The sequence below is a fragment of the Aethalodelphis obliquidens genome, unplaced genomic scaffold (genome assembly GCF_003676395.1).
Source record: "Aethalodelphis obliquidens isolate GAN/ISIS:26980383/991018 unplaced genomic scaffold, ASM367639v1 scaffold17, whole genome shotgun sequence".
NCBI classification, from domain to species: domain Eukaryota; kingdom Metazoa; phylum Chordata; class Mammalia; order Artiodactyla; family Delphinidae; genus Aethalodelphis; species Aethalodelphis obliquidens.
In genome coordinates this window covers 20244833-20271960 of record NW_020837961.1, presented here as the reverse complement: position 1 = coordinate 20271960, position 27128 = coordinate 20244833, and the positions used below count along the sequence as shown (strand labels likewise).

Below are 27128 nucleotides of genomic sequence, written 5' to 3'. Positions count from 1 at the left end.
CCCCCCCCCCCCCCCCCGCCCCGGCTTGAGTGAGCCAGAGCCGCCAAATCAGCGGCTCCTTTAACCCCGTCCTGTCTGAGCGAAGAACAGACGCCCTCCGGCGACCTACTCGCAGAGGCAGATCCAAATCCAAACCTGAACCCTGAGGGCTGTGAGAACAAAGAAGAGAAAGGGAAATCTCTCCCAGCAGCCTCAGAAGCAGTGGATTAAAGTTCCACAAACAACTTGGTGTACCCTGCATCTGTGGAATACATGAATAGACAACCAATCATCCCAGATTAAGGAGTGTGGATGAAAGGCTCTTGGTGCAGCAGCCAGGAGTCAGTGCTGTGCCTCTGTGGAGGGAGAGCCAACTTCAGGACACTGGTCCACAAGAGACCTCCCAGCTCCACATAATATCAAACGGCGAAAATCTCCCAGAGATCTCCATCTCAACACCAGCACCCAGCTGCACTCAACGACCAGCAAGCTACAGTGCTGGACATCCTACGCCAAACAACTAGCAAGACAGGAACACAACGCCACCCGTTAGCAGAGAGGCTGCCTAAAATCATAAGTCCACAGACACCCCAAAACACACCACCAGACGTGGACCTGCCCACCAGCAAGACAAGATCTAGCCTCATCCACCAGAACACAGGCACTAGTCCCCTCCACCAGGAAGCCTACAGAACCCACTGAACCAACCTTAGCCACTGGGGACAGACACCAAAAACAACGGGAACTACGAACCTGCAGCCTGCAAAAAAGAGACCCCAAACACAGTAAGATAAGCAAAATGAGAAGACAGAAAAACACACAGCAGATGAAGGAGCAAGATAAAAACCCACCAGACCTAACAAATGAAGAAGAAATAGGCAGTCTACCTGAAAAAGAATTTAGAATAATGATAGTAAAGATGATCCAAAATCTTGGAAATAGAATAGACAAAATGCAAGAAACATTTAACAAGGACCTAGAAGAACTAAAGATGAAACAAACAACGATGAACAACACAATAAATGAAATTAAAAATACTCTAGATGGGATCAATAGCAGAATAAGTGAGGCAGAAGAACGGATAAGTGACCTGGAAGATAAAATAGTGGAAATAACTACTGCAGAGCAGAATAAAGAAAAAAGAATGAAAAGAACTGAGGACAGTCTCAGAGACCTTTGGGACAACATTAAACGCACCAACATTCAAATTATAGGGGTTCCAGAAGAAGAAGAGAAAAAGAAAGGGACTGAGAAAATATTTGAAGAGATTATAGTTGAAAACTTCCCTAATATGGGAAAGGAAATAGTTAATCAAGTCCAGGAAGCACAGAGAGTCCCATACAGGATAAATCCAAGTAGAAACACGCCAAGACACATATTAATCAAACTGTCAAAAATTAAATACAAAGAAAACATATTAAAAGCAGCAAGGGAAAAACAACAAATAACACACAAGGGAACCCCCATAAGGTTAACAGCTGATCTTTCAGCAGAAACTCTGCAAGCCAGAAGGGAGTGGCAGGACATATTTAAAGTGATGAAGGAGAAAATCCTACAACCAAGATTACTCTACCCAGCAAGGATCTCATTCAGATTTGATGGAGAAATTAAAACCTTTACAAACAAGCAAAAGCTGAGAGAGTTCAGCACCACAAAACCAGCTTTACAGCAAATGCTAAAGGAACTTCTCTAGGCAAGAAACACAAGAGAAGGCAAAGACCTACAATAGCGAACCCAAAACAATTAAGAAAATGGGAATAGGAACATACATATCGATAATTACCTTAAATGTAAATGGACTAAATGCTCCCACCAAAAGACACAGATTGGCTGAATGGATACAAAAATAGACCCATATATTTGCTGTCTACAAGAGACCCACTTCAGACCTAGAGACACATACAGACTGAAAGTGAGGGGTTGGAAAAAGATATTTCATGCAAATGGAAACCAAAAGAAAGCTGGAGTAGCAATTCTCATATCAGACAAAATAGACTTTAAAATAAAGACTATTAGAAGAGACAAAGAAGGACACTACATAATGATCAAGGGGTCGATCCAAGAAGAAGATATAACAATTGTAAATATTTATGCACCCAACATAGGAGCACCTCAATACATAAGGCAAATACTAACAGCCATGAAAGGGGAAATCAACAGTAACACATTCATAGTAGGGGACTTTAAAACCCCACTTTCACCAATGGACAGATCATGCAAAATGAAAATAAATAAGGAAACACAAGCTTTAAATGATACATTAAACAAGATGGACTTAATTGATATTTGTAGGACATTCCATCCAAAAACAACAGAATACACATTCTTCTCAAGTGCTCATGGAACATTCTCCAGGATAGATCACATCTTGGGTCACAAATCAAGCCTCAGTAAATTTAAGAAAATTGAAATTGTATCAAATATCTTTTCCGACCACAGCGCTATGAGACTAGATATCAATTACAGGAAAAGATCTGTAAAAAATACGAACACATGGAGGCTAAACAATACACTACTTAATAACGAAGTGATCACTGAAAAAAATCAAAGAGGAAATCAAAAAATACCTAGAAACAAATGACAAGGAGACACGATGACCCAAAATCTATGGGATGCAGCAAAAGCAGTTCTAAGAGGAAGTTTATAGCAATACAATCCTACCTTAAGAAACAGGAAACATCTCGAATAAACAACCTAACCTTGCACCTAAAGCAATTAGAGAAAGAAGAACAAAAAGAACCCAAAGTTAGCAGAAGGAAAGAAATCGTAAAGATCAGATCAGAAATAAATGAAAAAGAAATGAAGGAAATGATAGCAAAGATCAATAAAACTAAAAGCTGATTCTTTGAGAAGATAAACAAAATTGATAAACCATTAGCCAGACTCATCAAGAAAAAAAGGGAGAAGACTCAATTCAATAGAATTAGAAATGAAAAAGGAGAAGTAACAACTGACACTGCAGAAATACTAAGATCATGAGAGATTACTACAAGCAACTCTGTGCCACTAAAATGGACAACCTGGAAGAAATGGACAAATTCTTAGAAATGCACAACCTGCCAAGACTGAATGAGGAAGAAATAGAAAATATGAACAGACCAATCACAAGCACTGAAATTGAAACTGTGATTAAAAATCTTCCAACAAAGAAAAGCCCAGGACCAGATGGCTTCACAGGCGAATTCTATCAAACATTTAGAGAAGAGCTAACACCTATCCTTCTCAAACTCTTCCAAAATATAGCAGAGGGAGGAACACTCCCAAACTCATTCTTTGAGGCCACCATCACCCTGATACCAAAACCAGACAAGGATGTCACAAAGAAAGAAAACTACAGGCCAATATCACTGATGAACATAGATGCAAAAATCCTCAACAAAATACTAGCAAACAGAATCCAACAGCGCATTAAACGGATCATACACCATGATCAAGTGGGGTTTATTCCAGGAATGCAAGGATTCTTCAATATATGCAAATCAATCAACGTGATACACCATATTAACAAATTGAAGGAGAAAAACCATATGATCATCTCAATAGATGCAGAGAAAGCTTTTGACAAAATTCAACACCCATTTATGATAAAAACCCTCCAGAAAGTAGGCATAGAGGGAACTTTCCTCAACATAGTCAAGGCCATATATGACAAACCCACAGCCACCATCGTCCTCAATGGTGAAAAACTGAAAGCATTTCCACTAAGATCAGGAACAAGGCAAGGTTGCCCACTCTCACCACTCTTATTCAACATAATTTTGGAAGTTTTAGCCACAGCAATCAGAGAAGAAAAGGAAGTAAAAGGAATCCAAATCGGAAAAGAAGAAGTAAAGCTGTTACTGTTTGCAGATGACATGATACTATACATAGAGAATCCTAAAGATGCTACCAGAAAACTACTAGAGCTAATCAATGAATTTGGTAAAGTAGCAGGATACAAAATTAATGCACAGAAATCTGTGGCATTCCTATACACTAATGATGAAAAATCTGAAAATGAAATCAAGAAAACACTCCCATTTACCATTGCAACAAAAAGAATAAAATATCTAGGAATAAATCTACTTAAGGAGACAAAAGACCTGTATGCAGAAAATTATAAGACACTGATGAAAGAAATTAAAGATGATACAAATAGATAGATATACCATGTTCTTGGATTGGAAGAATCAACATTGTGAAAATGACTCTACTACCCAAAGCAATCTACAGATTCAATGCAATCCCTATCAAACTACCACTGGTATTTTTCACAGAAGTAGAACAAAAAATTTCACAATTTGTATGGAAACACAAAAGACGCCGAATAGCCAAAGCAATCTTGAGAACAAAAAACGAAGCTGGAGGAATCAGGCTTCCTGACTTCAGACAAAGCTACAGTAATCAAGACAGTATGGTACTGGCACAAAAAGAGAAAGATAGATCAATGGAACAGGATAGAAAGCCCAGAGATAAACCCACGCACATATGGTCACCTTATCTTTGATAAAGGAGGCAGGAATGTACAGTGGAGAAAGGACAGCCTCTTCAATAAGTGGTGCTGGGAAAACTGGACAGGTACATGTAAAAGTATGAGATTAGATCACTCCCTAACACCATACACAACAATAAGCTCAAAATGGATTAAAAACCTAAATGTAAGGCCAGAAACTCTCAAACTCTTAGAGGAAAATATAGACAGGACACTCTATAACATAAATCACAGCAAGATCCTTTTTGACCCACCTCCTAGAGAAATGGAAATAAAAACAAAAATAAACAAATGGGACCTAATGAAAGTTCAAAGCTTTTGCACAGCAAAGGAAACCATAAACAAGGCCAAAAGACAACCCTCAGAATGGGAGAAAATATTTGCAAATGAAGCAACTGACAAAGGATTAATCTCCAAAATTTATAAGCAGCTCATGCAGCTTAATAACAAAAAAACAAACAACCCAATCCAGAAATGAGCAGAAGACCTAAATAGACATTTCTCGGAAGAAGATATACAGACTGCCAACAAACACATGAAAGAATGCTCAACATCACTAATCATTAGAGAAATGCACATCAAAACTACAATGAGATATCATCTCACACCAGTCAGAATGGCCATCATCAAAAAATCTACAAACAATAAATGCTGGAGAGGGTGTGGAGAAAAGGGAACCTTCTTGCACTGTTTGTAGGAATGTAAATTGATACAGCCACTGTGGAGAACAGTATGGAGGTTCCTTAAAAAACTACAAATAGAACTACCATATGACTCAGCAATCCCACTACTGGGCATGTACCCTGAGAAAACCATAATTCAAAAAGAGTCATTTACCAAAATGTTCATTGCAGCTCTATTTACAATAGCCCGGAGATGGAAACAACCTAAGTGTCCATCATCGGATGAATGGATAAAGAAGATGTGGCACATATATACAATGGAATATTACTCAGCCATAAAAGAAACAAAACTGAGTTATTTGTAGTGAGGTGGATGGACCTAGAGTCTGTCATACCGAGTGAAGTAAGTCAGAAAGAGAGAGACAAATACCGTATGCTAACACATATATATGGAATTTAAGAAAAAAAATGTCATGAAGAACCTAGGGGTAAGACAGGAATAAAGACACAGACCTTCTAGAGAATGGACTTGAAGATATGGGGAGGGGGAAGGGTAAGGTGTGACAAAGCAAGGGAGAGGCATGGACATATATACACTACCAAACGTAAGGTAGATAGCTAGTGGGAAGCAGCCGCATAGCACAGGGAGATCAGCTCGGTGCTTTGTGACCGCCTGGAGGGGTGGGATAGGGAGGGTGGGAGGGAGGAGATATGGGAAGATATGTATATATACAACTGATTCATTTTGTTGTAAAGCAGAAACTAACACACCATTGTAAAGCAATTATACTCCAATAAAGATGTTAAGAAAAAATTATCTGTGTCTTCATATGCTTATTATCTGCTGGTCGAATGAGAAGAAAATAACCATATGAAAATTGATATCGTTAAACCAAATCATCTTCTGGTTTGACCAGAGCAGATCAGAATGACCAGAATGTTCTCTTGGAGCCTCTAAATTAGTTATAGCATCTGCAGGCTGAGATTCCAATGGATCTTTAATTCTTGGGAAATACTTGAGTCTCTAATATTTGGTGAAGGAAGTTCACTCACACTTTTGGTTGGAGGGGGTGCTTTGGCAGGTGAAAACCACTTGAAACCTTTGTAAGGAAATTTACAATTCAACTATGAAAACATCCAGCATTTTGAGTTCACATCCATGTCAAAACACTTGACCTTGGTAATGTTATATAAAGTCTCTGGGTTTCAGGTTCACTTTTCCTTTCCACGATGCTCTTCATGTGCTCTTGAGTTGGTCTCAGCATAGGTTTCCTGGACCCTTAGAGTCCTCAAAAATCTTATGGAAGGGACAGTCTATGAGCCATCTCCAGCATTTTAAAATAACCAAAATAAATTGTACATTTATTCAGTTGTCATTAAACACCATACAGGCCAACATTTTCAAATGCCTGCTTTAGGGATCTTGTTACACAAACTGAGTGTGGTTGTTTGAGAAATCTTTTTAGTTTTCATTCATTCGTACAATCTTATGAAGGAAAAGGCAAGCCGTTATGGTATGATGTGTACGAGGATGCCTTGGGAGCACATAGAGGGTCTCCAAGATTTGAAGGTGTGGGGAGGGGCTGTCAAGAGAGACTGTATAGAACGTAATGTCTAAACTGAATGGTGATGGACGAATAGAATTGGTCGGGTGAAGAAGTTGGGTGAGAGTATAACATATACAAAGACTCGGAGAGACAGAGAACAAATGCCATGCATCCCGACTATGGCAAATCATTAAGTGTAACTGAAGGTTTAGAGTTGCTTGGTGTTGGAGGGCCAGTGGAGGGGAAGAAGGTTGGAGGTGACAGCTGAGACTGGAGAGCCAAGCAGGGAGTGAGGATCAAGTTGTGGAGGGTTGGTGTGTGAGCCTTAGATGATGCTGACGACAGCAGACAGCTCCAGAGGAGCTGCAAGTGAAGAATGGGTACACATTTTTTTTTTTTTTGCGGTACGCGGGCCTCTCACTGTTGGGGCCTCTCCCGTTGCGGAGCACAGGTTCCGGACGTGCAGGCTCAGCGGCCATGGCTCACGGGCCCAGCCGCTCCGCGGCATGTGGGATCTTCCCGGACCGGGTCACGAACCAGTGTCCCCTGCATCGGCAGGCGGACTCTAGACCACTTCACCACCGGGGAAGCCCTGGGTCCACATTTTATAAAGAAAATCACAGCCACAACACAGAGAATCGGTTAGAGAAGAGGCAAGACTGGAGCAGAGAGGCTAGTCAAGAGCTGCTACAGAAATCATGAGAGCAGTGTTGATGATCTGAACCAAGGTAGTGGTGTCGGGGGTGGAAAATGAGAATAAAAATCGTTAAGGATAAGAACAGATAGTCCTCAAAGTGTAACTGGTTTGGGATGGTGGGGAGAGGGTGGAATCAAGTAAGGATGAGTCCTGAAAACAGTCTGAAAGAACTTTATCACGATTAGCATGGGAGCCCAGGGCCATTGATGAAGGCATGACTGTGCTTCACCGCCCGCATGAATCAGGAGTGTGGGCCATGCAGTCACACCTGAGTCTGAATTTGAATCCAGGTTGAGCGCCCGCCCTTCCCCCCAACCCGCAGCTCTGTAATCTGGGACACAGTGCTTAATCTCACTGTACCTAAAATTTATCCTCTGTAAGTGGTTCTAATAAATCCTACCCACCTTTTAGAATCATTAGGAGTAAGAGACAGGAATCTGATAGTTAGCCCCAATATCGTCTATCCTAAAATCTTCATTATTTTAATAGTAGGACCATCATTTTTCTTCCCAAGCTCCGTGATTCTCCCCAATTTCATTCAAAGTCTGGGACAAGTCAATGAGAGTTTTGTTGTTGTTGTTTTTTTTTTTTAACTTACTAGCACTGCTAAGAGTCTAAAGGAAGAAAGAATATCTTCATCATGGACACACTGGCCCAGGGGACCCGTTAGAATCTGCTGGGAATGTCCGCAGAGGCCTAGCTATCTTAGCCATGTGCCTCCTCGTTCTGGGTGTCATCCACCCTCCCCATTCCACCTCCTCCGAAACACTGCCCTTTTCTCTGTTGAACCATCAGACCAGCACATGACCTGCCCCAAAGATCTGCTATGAGGATAATATACGATCCTATGTAAAAGTGCTTTAGAACCCCCGAGGCACAGCTGTTTTTATTACTACTGGTCTGGGTGTCATATCACCACTCCCAAACCCATTCTGTATCTCCCTGCCTCTAAGTCTCTCTCTCTGTCTCTCTCTCTCTGTCTCTCTCTGTCTCTCTCACACACACACACACACACACACACACACACAGACACACACAGACACACACACACACACACAGTTTGACAGAAACACAAGCCATCAAGCCACACTATAGGCAAGAGACTCGTGGTGGAGCCACTGTGGAGGAGGAATGGTTTCCCTTAGAGTAACTGGCACATGAGAGCGGCCCCCATTGTACTAGGCAGGGGATGAACAGCAACTTCAGCTCCTGGCACCACAGCCTTCCTTAATGGGAGAAAACATGCGTATGTAATAATACAAGAATACCGGCACAAGGAAGCTGAAGTCGGTCAAGAGTTCCTGTGATCCTTCCACAAGAGCACAGATTGTACTAAGGAGGCTTCCAGCTTTGGGAGGCAGAAGGGCCAGGGACTTCCTGAGATAAGGCTCTTCGGGATGAGACCCTGACCTGAATCCTTGCGGGGATGGGGTGTCCCCAGGACATTGCCCCGTTCTCATGCTCACTGAGCACAGTGCTTACAAGTTCCTCAGCCCGCAGGTCCTATCTCCTCCTGCCCACTCTCCGTCTATCTCCCAAGAGAGAATCAGGAGAGAGTTAGACTAGCAAAGGATGATGAGACACAGGAGGGATGCTTAGATGGCTCTGCTATTTTGGATACAACTAAAAACTATAACATGGTTTCAGTGTATCTTCCATGATGTCTTTCTTATATTTCCAACGCTGGTACAGGAAATATATGTCAAGATTTGGGTTAAAGGGGCCAGCAATGGAGAACTCTAGGCCCTGAAGGAAAAGGAAGTACTCAGTAGCTCCATTCAGGTTGCATCCTGGAAATGTATTTGATTTGAACCTCAACCATCCAGTGCTGTTCCACAATCTAGGACACAAATACATTAGCACTTGGACTCAGGCTTGAACTGCAAATTTGATCTTTTGTTGTTCATATTTAAAAAGCTATACAAGGTGCTTGGAAAACATTAGGCTTTTGCAGGCTAGGGAACAGAAGTATTATCATTTTACCTATTTGTATTTAGAGATCCAGAAACTAATCTATCTCAACTGCAGTTGTGACTATTGATATCACTGCATTTTAAAAAATTTTAATTGTGTTTTTAAAATAGTAATAGCTAACGCTTAGTGGGTGCTTACACGATACCAGACATGAAGCTAAGTGCTTTCCATATTACTTCATTTAAGTTCATCCTCACAGTAACTATAGGAGCTAGATACTATTAACCCATTTTACAGATAAGGAGGCATCCAAAGCTTAGGAGAGTTTAAATAAGTTTTCCAGGATTCATTCATTCAACATGTATTTATTATCTACTTTGAGCTACTAGGGGCCCAGTAGTGGAGTAAAGCAGAAAAATCCCTACCTTCATGTAACTCACTTTCTAATGGAGGGTATCGTAGCTAACATTTATGAAGTACCAGACAATATTTATATGTATTAACTCTTAGGTAGGGGTTCTTGGGTTTGAAGCCAGGGTTTCTAACTCCAGGGCCAGTAGGGCTGTTTCTGTGTTACTGTTACTATTACTGTTCTGTGTTACTATTCCTTTTTTTTTTTTTAAACATCTTTATTGGAGTATAATTGCTTTACAATGGTGTGTTAGTTTCTGCTGTATAACAAAGTGAATCAGCTATACATATACATATATCCCCATATCCCCTCTGTCTTGCGTCTCCCTCCCACCCTCCCTATCCCACCCCTCTAGGTGGTCACAAAGCACCGAGCTGATCTCCCTGTGCTACTGCCCTATTCTGACTCACCCACCTAGGCCTGCTCTGCTGATAAGAGGTGAGGCTTGGTGTTCCCAGCCAGACCTGTCTGTCTCCATGGTCTCGGCCACCACTGTTTTCCAGTGGAACAAACAGAGCATTTGCCTTTATTTCTCCATCCTGCCCCGTTCATTTCATGGCCTAGAACAGAATCGTGGACCTGTAGTTTTAAAAATAAAGTCAGGTTCATTTTTAAGACAAGTGCCTGTTTTTTTAAGGTTAATATCCCTGCAGGAGGTGCCGAGGGCCCCGAGCTTTACTTCCTTTAGACCCTGAAGCTGTCATATCTGAACTTGCCACTGTGTGTTGGAGCTACATTCAAGTATCTGCCATATCTACGATCAGAACCACGGTTTCCTGGTTTGTTCAATAAATAACGTAATTTTCAAAAATAATAGTAGTAATAATAATAAATAACGTAATTTTCTAGCAGGTTCTACCTAAGATGATGGATTGAGCCAGATCTTGTTTGAAGTCAAATCCCAGTGTGTCCCAGTTGGGGCCTTGTTTTCGGAAATTCAGGAACACCTACCAAGCAACTACAGAATGTTTGGTGATTAAAAATAGAAAGTTTAGGAGCAAGGGTTCGACTGGATTTTTACTTAAGAACCTCTTTTGTTTCCTTTTAAAATGGAATTCTCTACTTATGAGCGAAAGGCAGTAAAGTAGCACTTCTTAGAATCCCCCAGATTGTCTCCAGAAGGGTTTTATTCTACAGGTGGCGCCTGGGGAGCCTTCCCAGTTCCATGTGTGAGTGCAGCGTCAGAGGGGAGCCTGCCCCTCTCCCCCCTTGCTCCTGTGATACGCAACCCCTCTGGCAAGGATAGGAGAGTGCCCAAGGGCGGCTCTTCTGCCTCTTCCCTCCCTCCCCAGGTCACTCTGCCTTGTACCTTCAGCTCTGCAAAGTTACTGAAACCTCTGTCTAACCCAGTTTGCCTTCCCTTTGTCGTCATCCACCAAGCGTTTCCCCCGGGCTTTTCAAAGGAGTCCAGTTAAATGGACACAACACTCTCCAGGGTGAGAGATTCCATTACCAGGAATGTAGAAGCTCAAAGTCAAGCATTCTTTAATGTCAATGGAGTTGCCTCCTGCTCTGATCCAAGCTCACCTCCTTCAGCCCCTGTGAATTAAACAATAGAATCATTCATTTTTGCCACTATTAACCACTGCTATGAACTTGAACTGAACACTACCTGCAGCCCGACAGATACACAGTAAGCAAGTCAGCCGTAGTCCTTCTTCTTGGAGCTCACTAAACAGACACTTAAGCAATTGCCCCAAAGTATGGTAGAAGCTATGATGGGGAAGTAGAGGTTGCTTGGAAAAACGTATTCCAGGATTTCCAACCCAGTGCAGGTGGGTCAAAGGAGGTACCTATTGTAGTTGGGGTGAAGGGATGTGAGAGAAGATTTCCTAGAGGAAGTGAAGTCTAAGCTACAACCTGGAAGATGAGTAGCTATTACCAGGGGAAGGGGAGAAGTATGTTCCAAGAAAAGAAAACAACATGTACTGTGCCTTGGAAGCAGAAGGAAGCTTAAGACCAAACAATGAAGAATCTCAGCACTTAGGAGAACGAAAGAAGAATACATAAGAGACTGAGAAAGCACAGATGGAAAGAACGAAGGAAATCCAGAAAAGTGTGGTATCGTGGAAACCCATGGAAGCACACTTTTAGAACAGAGCAGGCTACTGTGTCACAAAGTGCTGGGAGGTCAAGTAAAATAAGAACCAAAACGAAGTTTCTGGTTATGTTAACCATTAATCTTCATTTCTGTGTTATTCAGTAAATGTGTTAAATTCCGTAATCTTAGAGGATTTTCAGTGTTCTTTAAAGTATTGTTGATTTAATTCCTTAACGTTCTCAAGTCAGATGCGACAAGAACTTAAGATAGGTTTTAGCACCTTTCTAGAGCATGACACATTTTGGTCCAAGTCTCACACGTAGCATTCATTTGAAAAATAATAATACGACGATGCTTCCCAATAGGAGAGTTATTGCCTTAACTCTTTCTTTCCTTTTGTTCCACCCTCCAGTCTTTAGTTTGCTTTCTGTCTCTTAGCCGTGTGAGCGCTGCTTTTGGGCAAAACCTTTTCCCGTAGAATTTGAATTGAAGCCTGGCCAATTTCGAAATTAGAAGTATAACATCTTTCTGATGTGTTCTAAACCATTTAAAAATGAGTTCGTCGTGATGCATACCACCGTGCTTAACGAGTAAGTAAACCATGACTTGGGGATTTAGTCATTCTCTTTCCTGTTTCTTTTCCAGCTCCAAGAGACTGTGAAAAGGAAGTTGGAAGGAGCCCGATCACCCCTTAATGGAGACCAGCAGAATGGTGCTTGTGATGGGAGTTTTTCTCCAACTAGCAAGCGAATACGAAAGGACATTCCTACAGGGATGGAAGCCATCAACAATTTGCCCAACAATATGCCACTGTCTTCGGCTTCTCCTCTTCACCAACTTGACCTGAAGCCTTCTTTGCCCTTGCAGAACAGTGGGACTCACACTCCTGGGCTTCTGGAAGATCTGAGTAAGAATGGGAGACTCCCAGAACTTAAAATTCCTGTGAATGGTTGCAGTGACCTGGAGGACAGCTTCACCATCTTGCAGAGCAAGGACCTCAAACAAGAACCTCTAGATGACCCTACTTGCATAGACACATCAGAAACGTCTCTTTCGAATCAGAACAAGCTGTTCTCAGACATTAACCTGAATGATCAGGAGTGGCAAGAATTAATAGATGAACTGGCCAACACAGTTCCTGAAGATGACATACAGGACCTGTTCAACGAAGACTTTGAAGAGAAGAAGGAACCAGAGTTCTCACAGCCGGCCACGGAGACCCCCGTCTCCCAGGAGAGCTCCAGCGCGAAGAGTGACCCATCATCTCACTCTCCTTTTGCACACGTCTCCATGGGCTCTCCCCAGGCCCGGCCTTCTTCTTCTGGCCCTCCCTTTTCTACTGTCTCCACGGCCACCAGTTTACCTTCCGTGGCCAGCACTCCCGCGGCCCCCAACCCTGCCGGCTCCCCAGCAAACTGTGCTGTCCAGTCCCCTCAAACTCCAAACCAAGCCCACACTCCAGGCCAGGCTCCCCCTCGGCCTGGGAATGGTTATCTCCTTAATCCGGCCGCCGTGCCAGTGGCTGGTTCAGGGTCGGGGCCTGGGGCTGTGCCCGGCTCTGAGCTATCTCCGGCTGAGCAGCTCAAGCAGATGGCGGCCCAGCAACAGCAAAGGGCCAAACTCATGCAGCAGAAGCAGCAGCAACACACAAATCAGACTGCAAGTTGGTCTCCTTTAGGGCCTCCATCCAGTCCCTACGGGGCAGCTTTCACTGCGGAAAAACCAAATAGCCCAATGATGTACCCCCAAGCCTTTAACAACCAAAATCCTATAGTGCCTCCGATGGCCAACAACCTGCAGAAGACGACCATGAATAACTACCTCCCTCAGAATCACATGAATATGATCAATCAACAGCCAAATAACCTGGGTACAAACTCCTCAAACAAACAGCACAGTATTCTTACTTACGGCAACACTAAGCCTCTGACCCATTTTAATGCAGACTTGAGTCAGAGGATGACGCCCCCGATGGCCAACCCCGGCAAAAACCCCCTGATGCCCTACATCCAGCAGCAGCCCCCGCAGCCGCAGCCGCAGCTCCAGGCCCCCAGGGCACACCTGAGTGAGGACCAGAAACGCATGCTTCTCATCAAGCAGAAGGGAGTGATGAATCAGCCCATGGCTTACCCGGCGCTTCCATCCCACGGTCAGGTAAGTGTGAAAGTGGGACGCGCTTGGGGGTGCTCTCGGCGTGCGTTGCAGACCGTCGACGTGCGATGCTCCCCGTGCTTCAGTGGTAGGGGGTTAATCGCCTGTGGAAATCCTTCCTACATCGCCTCATGTAGTTAGCACGTTTGTTTGAGCGGTTTTTTCCTCTTTTTCCTAAGAGATGGGGAAAGGCGGCACAGGATGCTTGCCTGTATTTGAATGCCTGGGAATAGAACTTCTTTTATTCTGGAGAGCAGATAAGAAAGCGAAAATGACATAATGTGCTCACTAGGAAGGAAGCAGGCTGTCGAGGTCCCATGACAGAACGTGGTTCTCCTCCTGTAGCTTCTCTCCCGGGTCATGCGGTCCAGGACTGGGGATGGCGGGAAGGCCAGAGCGTTTAGGGATCTCTACAACCGTCTGAGAAGGTTCTGAATGACCTTGGCCTGTCTCACTGAATTATGAATCATGGAAATTTGGATTCTTGACGTTCAAAGGTGGGAGAGTTTTCTGTGTTTGCAAAGGGAAGTGGAGGATAGATTTTTGTAGGACCGTGTAACGTTTTAACATTTGTTGATGTACTAGCACCATTAGAAGCTGTTTCAACCTCGTGACTTGAGAGTTTAGTAAAACCTCTCCAATTCGTTCAGCTCTGATTCGGGAGAATTTGATGATGACCGTCTCTTAGTGCTCTATTAGGTCTCCTCTTTCCCACTTTCTTCATGACATCCTGGTATCGGGGTGTAGAGCTCTCAGGGATCCATGGTAAAAATGAGTGGCAACCATTGGGGAGTGGACTCCCATTGACAAGCATCGGCTCTCCTCACCCCGACCAGTGTAGCAAGCAGCCAACCCTCCTTTAATTTAGCATGTCATCTACCTGGCAGGGCGCGAAGGGAGATCCGCGGTTCTACTGATCTTACCCCGACATGGGTGAATTCATGAGCCATCGTTTTATTGCCACCTGCTGTCAGTTGTGTAGGCACAATTCTGCGCCTCAGTCCTCCCTGGACGCCCACATTTGCATTGCAGTTGGAGACTTTGCAGGAAAGTCTTTGTTTTAGGGGCCCTCGTGCAAACGGGTCCAGACTAGTGCTTGGATATGCACCCACAGGGGGATGCACTGGGAGCGCTGGGAAGAAAGGCAGGCAGATCTTGCATCACCAGGCACTGTTTGCATCTGCGTCTCCATGGGTGCGCCCTCCCCCAGCCCCCCACCCACCTCCCCAAGCCTGAGGGAGGCTGCAGGGCTGGAGGTGGTGCCGGCCTGCAGAGACAGGCCTGAGCTCTGTGGCTTGATGCTTGTCCTTCACAGCCCTTCCAACCCCAGAACCTCATAGTGGTTTCTTGTCTGCACATGCTGACCAGCTCTAGAGAAATTCTGCCTGGAGAAATAAAACTATAGCTTGGTTGACATCAACGGCAATCAGTCGCTGGTAGAAAAACATCATTGAAATGGGAACTTTTATGTCTTATCTTGGCTTCATTAAAACGCTATATACCATTGGAAAAAGGCAGCATTTTACACATTTCAATATTAAGTTCTGAAGCAGGCAAGAATATAGGCAATACACAAGGATGTTTGTTGTAGCCCAGAGGTTTATGAGGTGGCAGGCTGTCAGAATGGTCTGCTCTCAGTCTTAAGGCATCTTGTGCTTCTACATCTGCTGTTTTTCACACCAGCTACGGTAGAGTCCTTCCTCCAAACCAGACCAGTGGTTCCAGCTCTGCAGACATGTGGGTGCAACGTAAGCCAGCCTCACTCCCCACCCTCACTTAAATGTCTTTTGAAATTTGCCAGCTTGGGACGAAGCTCCTGTCTTTGCTGGAACATGAATTTTGAAGGTGCTTATTTCAGGTCCTTATGCTTGCCTGGCTATGAGTAACCAAAGCCTTGAGCTGCAGAGGTCATGTTGAGAAAGGGCTCAGCCAAGTGATGAAGAAACAAAAGTGATGGTTTTCTAGATTAAACCTGTGAGCTCCTCCTTTCCTCCTTCCATCTCACGAGGTGCTTTCAGGATGGACAGAATCTTCCTTATTAGAATAATCATTTCTTAACCTCATAAAGAACCATCAAAGCATGCTTTTTAATGAAATATTAACTCACCACTGTTTGAAACAGGCTTCGACATACATATATAAACATGTGACTATCTTTTTGCAAACATACCATTTATTTCATGCTTTTATCTGATTGTGGAGAAGTATTGACACAGCTCTTGGAATAGTTAATTACACTCTACGGGAGTACATTGCACAAATACAAGCATGAATTACAGGCAAGATATAAAGTATAATTATACATAGGTATAGTTCAAATTTGTTTTCTGCTGTCGCTAGTGAAAATTCACTTTACTCTTTCTTGGCCACAAGGACCATGATGAACACTTAGTTTTAATGAGTAACTCGAGCACTGAAGCCAATAACACTAGAACATTTATTTCAAGATAATTTTCTTATACAGACGTTTACTTATTTGGGACATTTGCAGCAAAAGCCATTTCTCTCGGGAACAGATAGAAATTCACTTTGTTCCTGGAGGTTTTGAGAAAGAGGGAGCCAAAAATAGAGAAAAAAAAAAACACAACTTATTTCAAAATTTTGAATATGTTTTATCTGATAGTTCCACTTCTCAGAATTTACATATTATTCCTTATAATTAGAGAATTGAACAAAGATTTATGTACAAAGGTTATGCTCATGGTTTTACTTATGATTGTGAAAATTAGGACCAAAATAAGCATTTTGGAAAAATGAATAATGTACATGAAAATCATGCTATTAATGAATGATTAATCACATGGAAATGCACAAAGTATGAGTGAAAAGAGCAGATCAAATAACAGCTTGTATGTCACAATCCAAATTATGTTTTTTAATAGGTATAGAAAAATACTGAATAGCTAAAATATTAAGAACGGTATTTCTGGTGGGTAAAATTATGAGCAATTATTGTTTTCCTTTTTATACTTTTCTTTCATTTATTTGAGTATTATTTATTGTGTTTTTCTTTTCATCTTTATTGGCGTATAATTGCTTTACAATGGTGTGTTAGTTTCTGCTGTACAACAAAGTGAATCAGCTATATGTATACGTATATTCCCATGTCCCCTCCCTCTTGAGCCTCCCTCCCACCCTCCCTATCCCACCCCTCTAGGTGGTCGCAAAGTGCCCAGCTGATCTCCCTGTGCTATGCGGCTGCTTCCCACTAGCTACCTATTTTACATTTGGTAGTGTATATCTGTCAGTGCTACTCTCTCACTTCGTCCCAGCTTCCCTTTCCCTGCTCTGTGTCCCCAAGTCCCTTCTCTATGTCTGCATCTTTATTCCTGTCCTGTCACTAGGTTCATCAGTGCCGGTTTTTTAGATTCTATATATATGCTTTAGCATACGCTATTTGTTTTTCTCTTTCTGACTCACTTCACTCTGTATGACAGACTCTAGGTCCATCCACCTCATTACAAATAACCCAGTTTCGTTCCTTTTTATGGCTGAGTAGTATTCCACTGTATATATGTGCCACATATTATTTATCCATTCATCTGTTGATGGGCATTTAGGTAGCTTCCATGTCCTGGCTATTGTAAATAGTGCTGCAGTGAACATTGTGGTACATGTATCTTTTTGAGCAATCCTCTTTATACTTTACTTAGTTTTTTAATGTTTCATCATACATGTATGTTTAATTCTACCACTAGGAAAATAATGTTTGTAAGGAAGGAAAATACCCTATATTTTAAATGTTTACATTCTACTGATTTTTTTTTTTCAAAAAATCCTTAGTTATCCAATTTGCCAGTAGGATGGAGGTGACATCATTACTTTCTATTCATTTACATATATGAGTTGTGAATCCCTGCTCTAGGAGATAGTTCAAACCCCTTCTCCCCACACTTCACTCTCTTTTCCTTTCTCTCTCCACATCGCCTGTCGTTCCTTACAATCTTCTCTTAATTCATATGAAAATCAGCTAAAATAGTGACAATGAAAATATTAATAAAATTTCCACCATTATAAGCTTTCAACTCTTCTCTGAGTTATGCTCTTGTTATTATTTCTTTGATCATTTCTCCCTTCCCTTTTCTCGTTTTCCACTTTCTAGAACTTCTCTTCATCATGTATTGGACCTTCTGAATTGCTCTCTAATTTTTAAAATATGTGTTTCTGTGGTGAAATAACCAGAACTTACTTTGGTTTGTGTCTGTTATCTTTTCCTGATCTTGTTTCTCAAAGACAGGACCTCTCTCTCCCTCCCTCTCTCTCTCTCTCTCTCTCTCTCTGTTTTTACTAATTTTTGTATAGTACAGAACGCCGCGTCTTAAACATAAGGGTGTTTCATAAGTCATTTGACGGCAATGATCAAAGTTTGGACCAAAAATATGCTTACAGTTGATTATCAACTCCAACGGGGAGAGCGTTAGCACAGATAACACAGAGCTGCCATTGAGATCAAATAGAAGAACTGGAAAGGCAAGTCTAAAAACAATCCTTTGATAGGAGGTGGTTATCTTGAACCAGTGGAACAACAATGAGATTGCTGGGATGGCAAACTCTGTCTCTGTGTCCCACAAGTGAAAAAACAATGGAGCAACTATGAAAGAAGTAAAGCAAAAGCAAATAACTACTTTCTGGTCAAGGAAGGGTACAGGGATACCCAGAGCCCAAGAATAATTCCTACAGGGAAGAGTGGAAAGTGAATGATTTCCAAAATGTGATGTTAATTTTTACTAGTTGCAATCATAGGACTAGATAAATCATAGACACTTTGCTACTTTATTCTTCATATGTGTGTTTTCTGTGTGTGGCTGGGTCTATCATAATGAGTCCCTATGTGCTTATATTTTACAGAATGTTTTCCCCTTTCAATTTTATTTGACCAAAATCTGTTGGGTCTCCTGTGAGGTATATTATTATAAGCTTTGGAGCCGTAAAAGTCTCCGCGGAAGGACCAGAGCTCCAACATTCACAGACATCATGGAAATCTCTTTGAAGATACATTTTTCTTAACTTTAAAAACTTGGTGCCTCTTTGTTTAGTTTTTTGTAAATTCTGTATTGTTTGTTTTATCCAAATAATACACGACCTAGTTCAGAAAATCAAATAGTACTATAAGGCTTATCATGGGAAGCAGCAGCCCCCTGCTTCCTCCCCTCCATTCTAATTTCTGCTTCCCAAAGGCAGTTGCTTCAATTCATGAAGTTGTTTTCTCTTATTTATCTCCATAAACTGCTGTTCCTCAATATTTCAATTGTTCGATTCTATAAAAGACGAGGATTTAACTCACTTACACTGCCTCCTCACAAACACCCCCCGCCACACACCGCCTCTCTTTTTCTCTTCGCATACTCTCAGTAGAACTCAATATATCACAAATTATGATTTTGAAGGTATTGCATATTTACATGGCTGACTTTTGCGTAGTGCCTCACAGTTTAGCTACGTAGTATACTATGGTTATATTTCCTTTCTTGTATAACCTTCTGTTTTCCCTGGAATTTATAACTGCCTCTTTTTTTTTTGCGGTACGGGGGCCTCTCACTGTTGTGGCCTCTCCCATTGCGGAGCACAGGCTCCAGACGCGCAGGCCCAGTGGCCATGACTCACGGGCCCAGCCGCTCCGCGGCATGTGGGATCTTCCCGGACCGGGGCATGAACCTGTGTCCCCATGCCTCAGCAGGCAGACTCTCAACCACTGCGCCACCAGGGAAGCCCTAACTGCCTCTTTTTTTAATTGGTGTTATCTCTGTACCTACTTTCAGTCTATCCTCAAACCTTCTGACTGTTTACAACTTTCACTATGATCAAGTACATCAAATATTCTATTTTTTATTATTTTCTTCTTTTCTCTCTCTCCCTCTTTCTCTCCTTCCCTCCCTCTCCTCCCACCTCCTACTTCCCTCTCTCTTTCTCCTTCTCTCTCTCTCTCTCCCTCTCTCTCACTTTCTTTCATTCGGTGTCTCTCCTGAAGGCTTATGTGCTTTTGTGCCAATATTCTTCTGTCCTACATTTTCTTGGTCTGCCGCTTAACTGAAGTCATACAACTGCCCTTCACCATCATTCTTGGAATATTTCACCCCCTTCTGTGTTGCATTATCTGTTTTTCTTGATCCCTCCTCCTCTTCTTTCTCAGCTTAGTCCCTTAAATTGGTGGAGCACATCCTCAGAGCTTCTTAAGAAATGGTGCACAGGAGACTGTTTTTATGAAAATGATTTTTGAAAATGTCTTTATCCTAACATTTGACTCATAGTTTGCCAAATGTAGAATTATAGTCAAGAAAGCATATTCCATCCAAATTGTAAAGGCATTTCTTCACCATCCTGTGGCTTTCATACTGCTAAGTCCAGTGACATTTGGATCTCCTACTCTACGTGTGTAACCTGTTTTTTCCCTCTGAAAGCTTTTCACATCTTCTTTTATCCCTAAAATTTCTTGATGATATGCTTTAATATAGCCCTTTTCCATTCACTATGTCTAGTACTATGACTTTTTTTTTTTTTTTTTTTATTTGGAACTGTGTCCTTAAGATATGTTCTTGTATTATTTTTTGATCATTTCTCCCTTCCCTTTTCTCTTTTTTTTAACTTTCTGGAACTTTTATTCATCATGTATCAGACCTCCTGGATTGTTCTCTAATTTTCGTATCTTTTCAATTTTCCATATCTTGGTCCTTTCGTTCTACATTCCGTGAGATTTTCTTAACTTTATGCTCCAACTCTAAAATTAAACATTTTATTTTATTTATCACATTTTTAATTTCCATAAGTTCTTCCTTGTTCTCTGATTTACCCTTTTTCGATCTAAAGCTATTAATTATCATTTTAAAACTAAGTTTTCTTGTACTGCCTGCTTTGTCTCTGTTTCTCCTAAGCACCATTTTTCCGTATGCTCATTTTATTTTTCTTTCTTTCACATTGAAAGCTTTTCTCACACGTTTGTTTATTTAAAGGGTGAGGCACGGTAAAGCTAACCAGTTGCTCTGTGCGCTTAGATAGGGCTTGTCAAATGTGGAGCCTCACTGTAGGGGGATTGAGCTAGAACCCAGCCACTTCACTGGGCCAGCGTCTACAGACTTTTCCCCCCAGGGCCAGTCAGAAAAGACTCCCTCAACCTCGTTACAGAGAGTTGTAAATCTAGAGGCCGGTTTTCAGGAGCTGAGCAGAGGAAGGGAATCGGCAGGTGGCGGTGATGGTGAGGGGTATCTCAGTAAATACTTTGTAGACTTTCACTTAAGTTCCCTGTTTTGTATGGCTCCTCAGCCCTCCCTCAGCCAGGGCTGGGATGCAGGATTCCAGAGCTTTGTGGCTTCACCTCTCCCGACTCCTTCTTCCAGCCTGGGGTTGTGTATCTGGTCCACCTCTTCATGAAACAGAACTTTAGCCAATTTTCCTTTTGTGGGCACCCCACACCTCCCACCCTGGCATTCAGAGGTGCTTCTGACTCCTGAGATTGTACAGCATCCTTTAACTTGACCCATCCTGCTTTATTTCTGGCTTCCCCCACTGCCGGATTAGATTTAGCTTTCCCTAAACAGCTCAGTCGTTCACCACTCAGCCATCTGATTTTCATCTTCCAGAATTTTGTTGACACCCTGGATGGCTATTTCCATCCCCCACCCTCTTTGTTTTTGGATGCTTGTCATTTTTATTACTTCATTGCCACTATACCAGGGAGTTGGAAAATCCAAGACAAATGTGGATGTTCAGTCTACCAGAGGCTTCCTTGGCGACTTTCAACACCTTTCTATCTGAATATCAAATACTGTCCGATATTGAAATTTATATGTTACAGCATATTTCACATTATTGCTTCTAACATTTTGGGCTTTAATAGAGCGGATTTCATGAATGCTAAAGTGCTCTCTTGACATAAAATGTACATGTCAAATACATGTGTTCAGAAAGACAGCAGTGTCAACATGACCATCATGCTATTTTAGAATAAGATCTGGTGGTTATAACCATTGAGTGGTTTTTAGAATCTTGAAAATATTGAATTACTTCAAGGACTATGGAAACAATTTAAGTTCCATGACCCTGACTAAGCCAATAGCATCTGGCAACTCAGATGCAAGGTAAAATATTGACAGAACCCTCATCACTGACTTAATCCAAGGCCTCCCAGCTGAGGGGAAACCCGTGGGCAGAAGCACTACCAAATTCCAGATAATAAATGAAATGTTCCAATTCATGGGCATAATAGGTCATTTCCATCCACATACTGGCATATTTTGAAAATCCTGATTGATATTCTGTCGGAGTCTTAGAAATATGAGGCTAAGAGTAAACAGCAGAAAAAGAAAAGTTTTAGGAAAGGAATTCATTTTATAATAGTACTGTGGAAGAAAGAGGTTTTAATTAGCCCCCTATGAGAATACTCTTTAAAGGTTTTGTGGGATGAGAATATTCTTATTTACTGAGGGAGCTTACAACCCGTCAGACAGTGGTTCTGAAACTTTTGTGGGCCTAAGAATCACCTGGAGAAATCGTTCAAGATACAGGGGATCAGATTCCACTGCCAAAGATGCACAATCAGTAGGTCTACGACGAGGCTTGGGAAGGTGGATGTTAATAAGCAATCCACCACCATTTTCTATTGGAGAAATAGTACATAAGATAACTGGAATTACAGTTAAAGCAACCTATGTTTATTTCACTGCTCAGTATTTGCATGTGCTTAAATTGTCCGTGGAACTATAAATTCTGCAAGGTCTCCAACTTGTATCGTTTGAAGTAAGATGGAAAAGTTAGGGTACTCTGCGCTTCCTGGATTTCTTTTTCTTTTTTAGGATAGAGTGATTTTTTTTTTTTTTTTTTTGCGGTACACGGGCCTCTCACTGTTGTGGACTCTCCCGTTGCAGAGCACAGGCTCCGGACGCGCAGGCTCAGCGGCCATGGCTGTGAAAAAATATATATATATCATCTACAGTGTCTGGCAGTCTCGTTGGGGAGATGAGAAGGCTTATGAAACAAGTAAATACAAGGCAACAAGTGGTTAAGTGCCATCTTACTAAATTCTACATTAAGGCTCATGGGCAGAGACAGGCGAGGGTCAGGACTGCCGGGACTGGAAAGGAGAAGCCTCCAAGGGGGAGGTAAGCCTTGAGGCAGACCAAAAATAAGTAGGAGTTGGATGCGTGGAAGGTGGTGGAAAGACATTCTGGCGCAGGCAAGGGGTTGTTCCTTAAGAGATGATACAGATTCTGGCCAGTCTAGAGGGAAGGTTACCCTTGGAGAATAGTGAAGCGAAAGGCATGGGTGAACAGCTAGTGGACCTACTATTTGAAGTAGGAGACAGTAAGAATCTCGATCTGGATGTGGCATTTAAATTTGAAGGAAAAACAGACACAGCAGCATTTAGAGGAAAGGAATAACAGAACTTGGTGATTGAATATATGATGAGATGAAAGGGAAATGAATCAAATATTTATGACCATAAGGTTAAATATTAGGGTAGTATAATAGTTTCTGAAAGATGATAAGTGTGTCATATATACATCGAAATATCAAAACTTATTTGTTTTAAAAGCAACTCAAACAGTTGTTATTATTTATCTTATTCTGCTGATTTGTTTCTCTCATTGGCCAAGGTACAGGTTCCATGCTCTGCAACAGGGTGAAGCTAGCACGTAGCACTTTTTTTAAAAGTTTGTGTTAAATTGAGCCACAAATAGCTTCTCCTGTGTTTTGTAGTTGGGCTTTTTGTTTTTACAAGGGTTTAGTTTTCAATAAATTCCTATTATTATGAAAATAGTTGTTTTCATTAGAGTAGTAATAGACTATTATATGTTCCTTTTGCTTAATATTTCTATCATAAGGATTTACTTGGTCACATCTTACCTATTACTCGAAAGTCCTGTCTAAAGGTAGCCAATCATGCGAGAATATCAGAGGCGCAGGATTCCAAGCTTTCAAACATAGTACGTCATCACTCATTAACTACTCATGGCAACTCTGGACTTTTCTTTGAAAAACAAAATGCTGTTTTCCTATACAACGATAGTCTATTATATCTTGGTTTCTGAGCAAGTTTCTATGGAATTCATCTGTTTTATGATACCAAATGGTTTGCCTCTGACCCAGTGCGTAAAGAATCAAAATACCTTTCCTGAGTTAGTTACATTTCTAATACATTGTCATGATTAGTTAATATGATTCATGAGCTTATGCAGCTTATCTATACATTTTCATTTACTAAAGAGTAAGTATTGACTCCATATAGTATCCAAACTGATAACTCTCATGTATTAATATTATGATTTCCTAGAAGACATTTTATCAACATACCTGCATTCCCTAATTGCTTTTGCATCCGACACATTTGAAAGTGTGTTTGGGCTTCTTTTCTGCACTGGGCTCCAGCCAGTTCATACAAAGGACTTTAATGAGCTTGCTAGGCCACCAATGCTTGCAGTGCCAAGCTGAAGGGAGACAGTGGTACAAGGAAAAAGGTCATCTGTGGGTGGAGACAGCAGTGCACCTGAGGCCACTGCTAGTGTTTCTAGTGCCTGGGTGAGAATCGGGAAATGGTCACCCCCTCTGAGAAGATGGACTGAAGCTGCAGCCCCCTTGCACCCTCCACTGGACACTGTTGTGCTATTCATGAATTGCACAACCACAGGCTGGGGCTCTGGTACACCTGCTCATTCCCTAAAAGCCGCTAAAGCGCAGAGCAGAGAGTCAGCTTCTCAGGTCCGTGCAGTAAGAATCCAAGTACCGTGTGCCACGAGGTACCATGCTGTGCTGTCCCCGAGGGGCCTGGAATGTGAAACCATCAGGTTGAAGGGTGACCAAAGGCCCTGGAATGCAGGGTGGTTCACATCTGACTGTAGAGCAGCCTTCAGGACAGACAATGCTAGTTTCAGTATCACTTCTTACTAAGATTTTCCTTGCTGTGGCAGAAAAGCCCCGAGAAAATCATTTGGCCTCTCAGAGCTGTGACGGGTGTAGGTGTACCAAACTCGAGAGCGGAACTGCCAATAGAAATACCGTACAAACCACAAATACAAACCATGGAATTTAAAAATTTCTATTGGCCACGTCACAAAAGGCCCAAAGAAACGGATAAAATTAATTTTAATATATATATATATATATATGTGTATTTTTAAAAAAGCAAATGAATTGACTATTTAAGTCAGGCTTTTATTTTTATTTTTTGTCCGTGCCACACAGCATATGGGATCTTCGTTCCCCAACCAGGGATGGAACCCGTGCCCCCGACAGTGGAAGCGGGGAGCTCTAACCACTGGACCGCCAGGGAATCCCCTTAATCTATTTTTATTTAGCCCAATATATGAAAATATGATGTCGAAGAATATAAAAATTGTTAATGAGATACTTGACATTGTTTTCTTCATACCAAGTCTTTGACATCGGGTGTGTCTTTTACACTTACAGCACAACTCAGTTTGCAGAGGCCACGTTTTGGGTGTTCAATAGCCACACGTGGCTAGTGGCCAGGTGTTGGACAGGGCAGGTCTGAAACGACAATAGCAAAAGTCTGCTGTGTGATCAGAAAGGCGATCGGCAGGACCAGAGGTGAAGCAGGATGAAAATGTTTTGGCTGTTTCAGAGCCGCTGATTCTTTATGTCAACTCTTAACAGCTCTGTGACCCTAAACTGGACAGCATAGACTGGACAGAATAGACTGGTGCCTCCCGTTGCCCTCCTGACATCCCGAGAGCCACACACAGCAGGCTCTGTGTCCTTGTCATTCGAATTCACCTGCTCTGCGTGGCCCACGGCCTTCGTTTGTTACCCGGGGCTTCCCTTATTCATTCAAACCCTATTGTCAACATATAACATTTGCGAGCAGCAGCCTTGGGGCCATATAAACATCCTGCGGTGGGTCAGGAGCGCCTGACCTCCTATTAACATGTCAATGAGAGTGGCTGGTGCTCTGGGCTTGTTTTCTAGGGTTTTGATGAGCTTCATTAATTATGTTGAGAAAAAAAGGTGTGCAGCTGGAGAAGAACCCACTTAGCTCCACGCAAACGTGAATAATTGGACAGTTGACAGAGTGTTAAATTGGCGGTCTAGTGAGAGAAACTCGTGAATAACCACAATTCCCCCGAACGCCACAAAGCAGGTACAGTTCTCTCGCCGGCCACCTGCACCTTCTCTGGACTTGAGAACCGGCCAGGTGTGAGCTCACGTGAGATCAGTTAGGGCGCTGCCCTGGCAGGTCAAGAGGAGACGCAAGAGGGAAGAGATATGGGGACATATGTTTATGTATAACTGATTCACTTTTTTATAAAGCAGAAACTAACACACCATCGTAAAGCAATTATACTCCAATAAAGATGTTAAAAAAAGAAGAAAAAGAGAGTGGACTCTGGAGCTAGGAGGGATATTCACATCCTGCTCACCTCTTCGTTACCTGTAGGATCTTGGGCAGATTACATAAGCTCTCTCTGAGCTTTAGTTTTTCCATCTAGAAAATGGGGACTATAATAATAGGATTGTTATGCCGATTCTATGTCTTAATTTACGTATAGCATTTAGAATAGTATCAGACCCATAATATGTACTATATGCATTTTCTTTAATGTAAAACATTAATCGTATCATAAGCTTTTCATACCTTTTTAATCCTCTAGGAGAGTATAACTGTGTTTCAGTTTTCCTCTAAGCTAACTTCATTCATTCATTCATTCATTCAGTAGGCATTGATTATATACCTGAAATATCTAGATATTGGGCATACAAAGATGGAAAGATTCTGGGAGAAACATATTATCATATATGTGAAAATTATGTGGACAGGGACTGCAAACAAAATGGCAAAAGTGTATTAATATTCTCTTTTAAAAACCCACTATTAGCAAGTTTTAAGTGCTGATAAAAAGAGTTTTCTTTCATCCTGGCCACGACAAGATTGTTCCTCCTGCAATTACCTCTGTTTGAAATTAAAATTACTTGTCATATTTTAACATACAATATGAATATGTATACTTTTTGTTCATTTCTGTTAAATGAGCAAAAACTCCTCAACAGAAAATCTAGCTACTTCCCCATCCCTTACCTTAGAAGTCTCTTAGACTATTTGAGGCCTGATTATTTCTAGAATCTTACTGTATGGCAAAAATCATTTGTCTTTGTCAAAATCAGAAGCTTAAAAGGAGATGGGATTTAATTCAAAGGAACACTTAGAACATCTAACCTTCTTGTGTATTAGGAGCAGGTAAACAAGTATTCCCCAAATAATGAAAACTATTATTACTTTAAAACTGCTTTTTTCTTTCTTTCTCTCTCTCTCTCTCTCTCTCTCTCTCTCTCTCTCTCTCTCTCTCT

The 27128-nt window shown here is 41.9% G+C and overlaps 1 protein-coding gene across 2 annotated transcripts in view; it reads left to right on the top strand.

Annotated features, from left to right (window-relative positions):
- MAML3 (mastermind like transcriptional coactivator 3) overlaps positions 1 to 27128 on the top strand; it is a 429208-nt gene that overhangs the window by 236510 nt on the left and 165570 nt on the right. For both annotated transcript variants that reach the window (XM_027117034.1, XM_027117033.1), the window contains exon 2: positions 12330 to 13838. In XM_027117034.1, the coding sequence (XP_026972835.1) occupies positions 12330 to 13838 (1509 nt within the window). The remainder of the gene's footprint in view (positions 1 to 12329; positions 13839 to 27128) is intronic.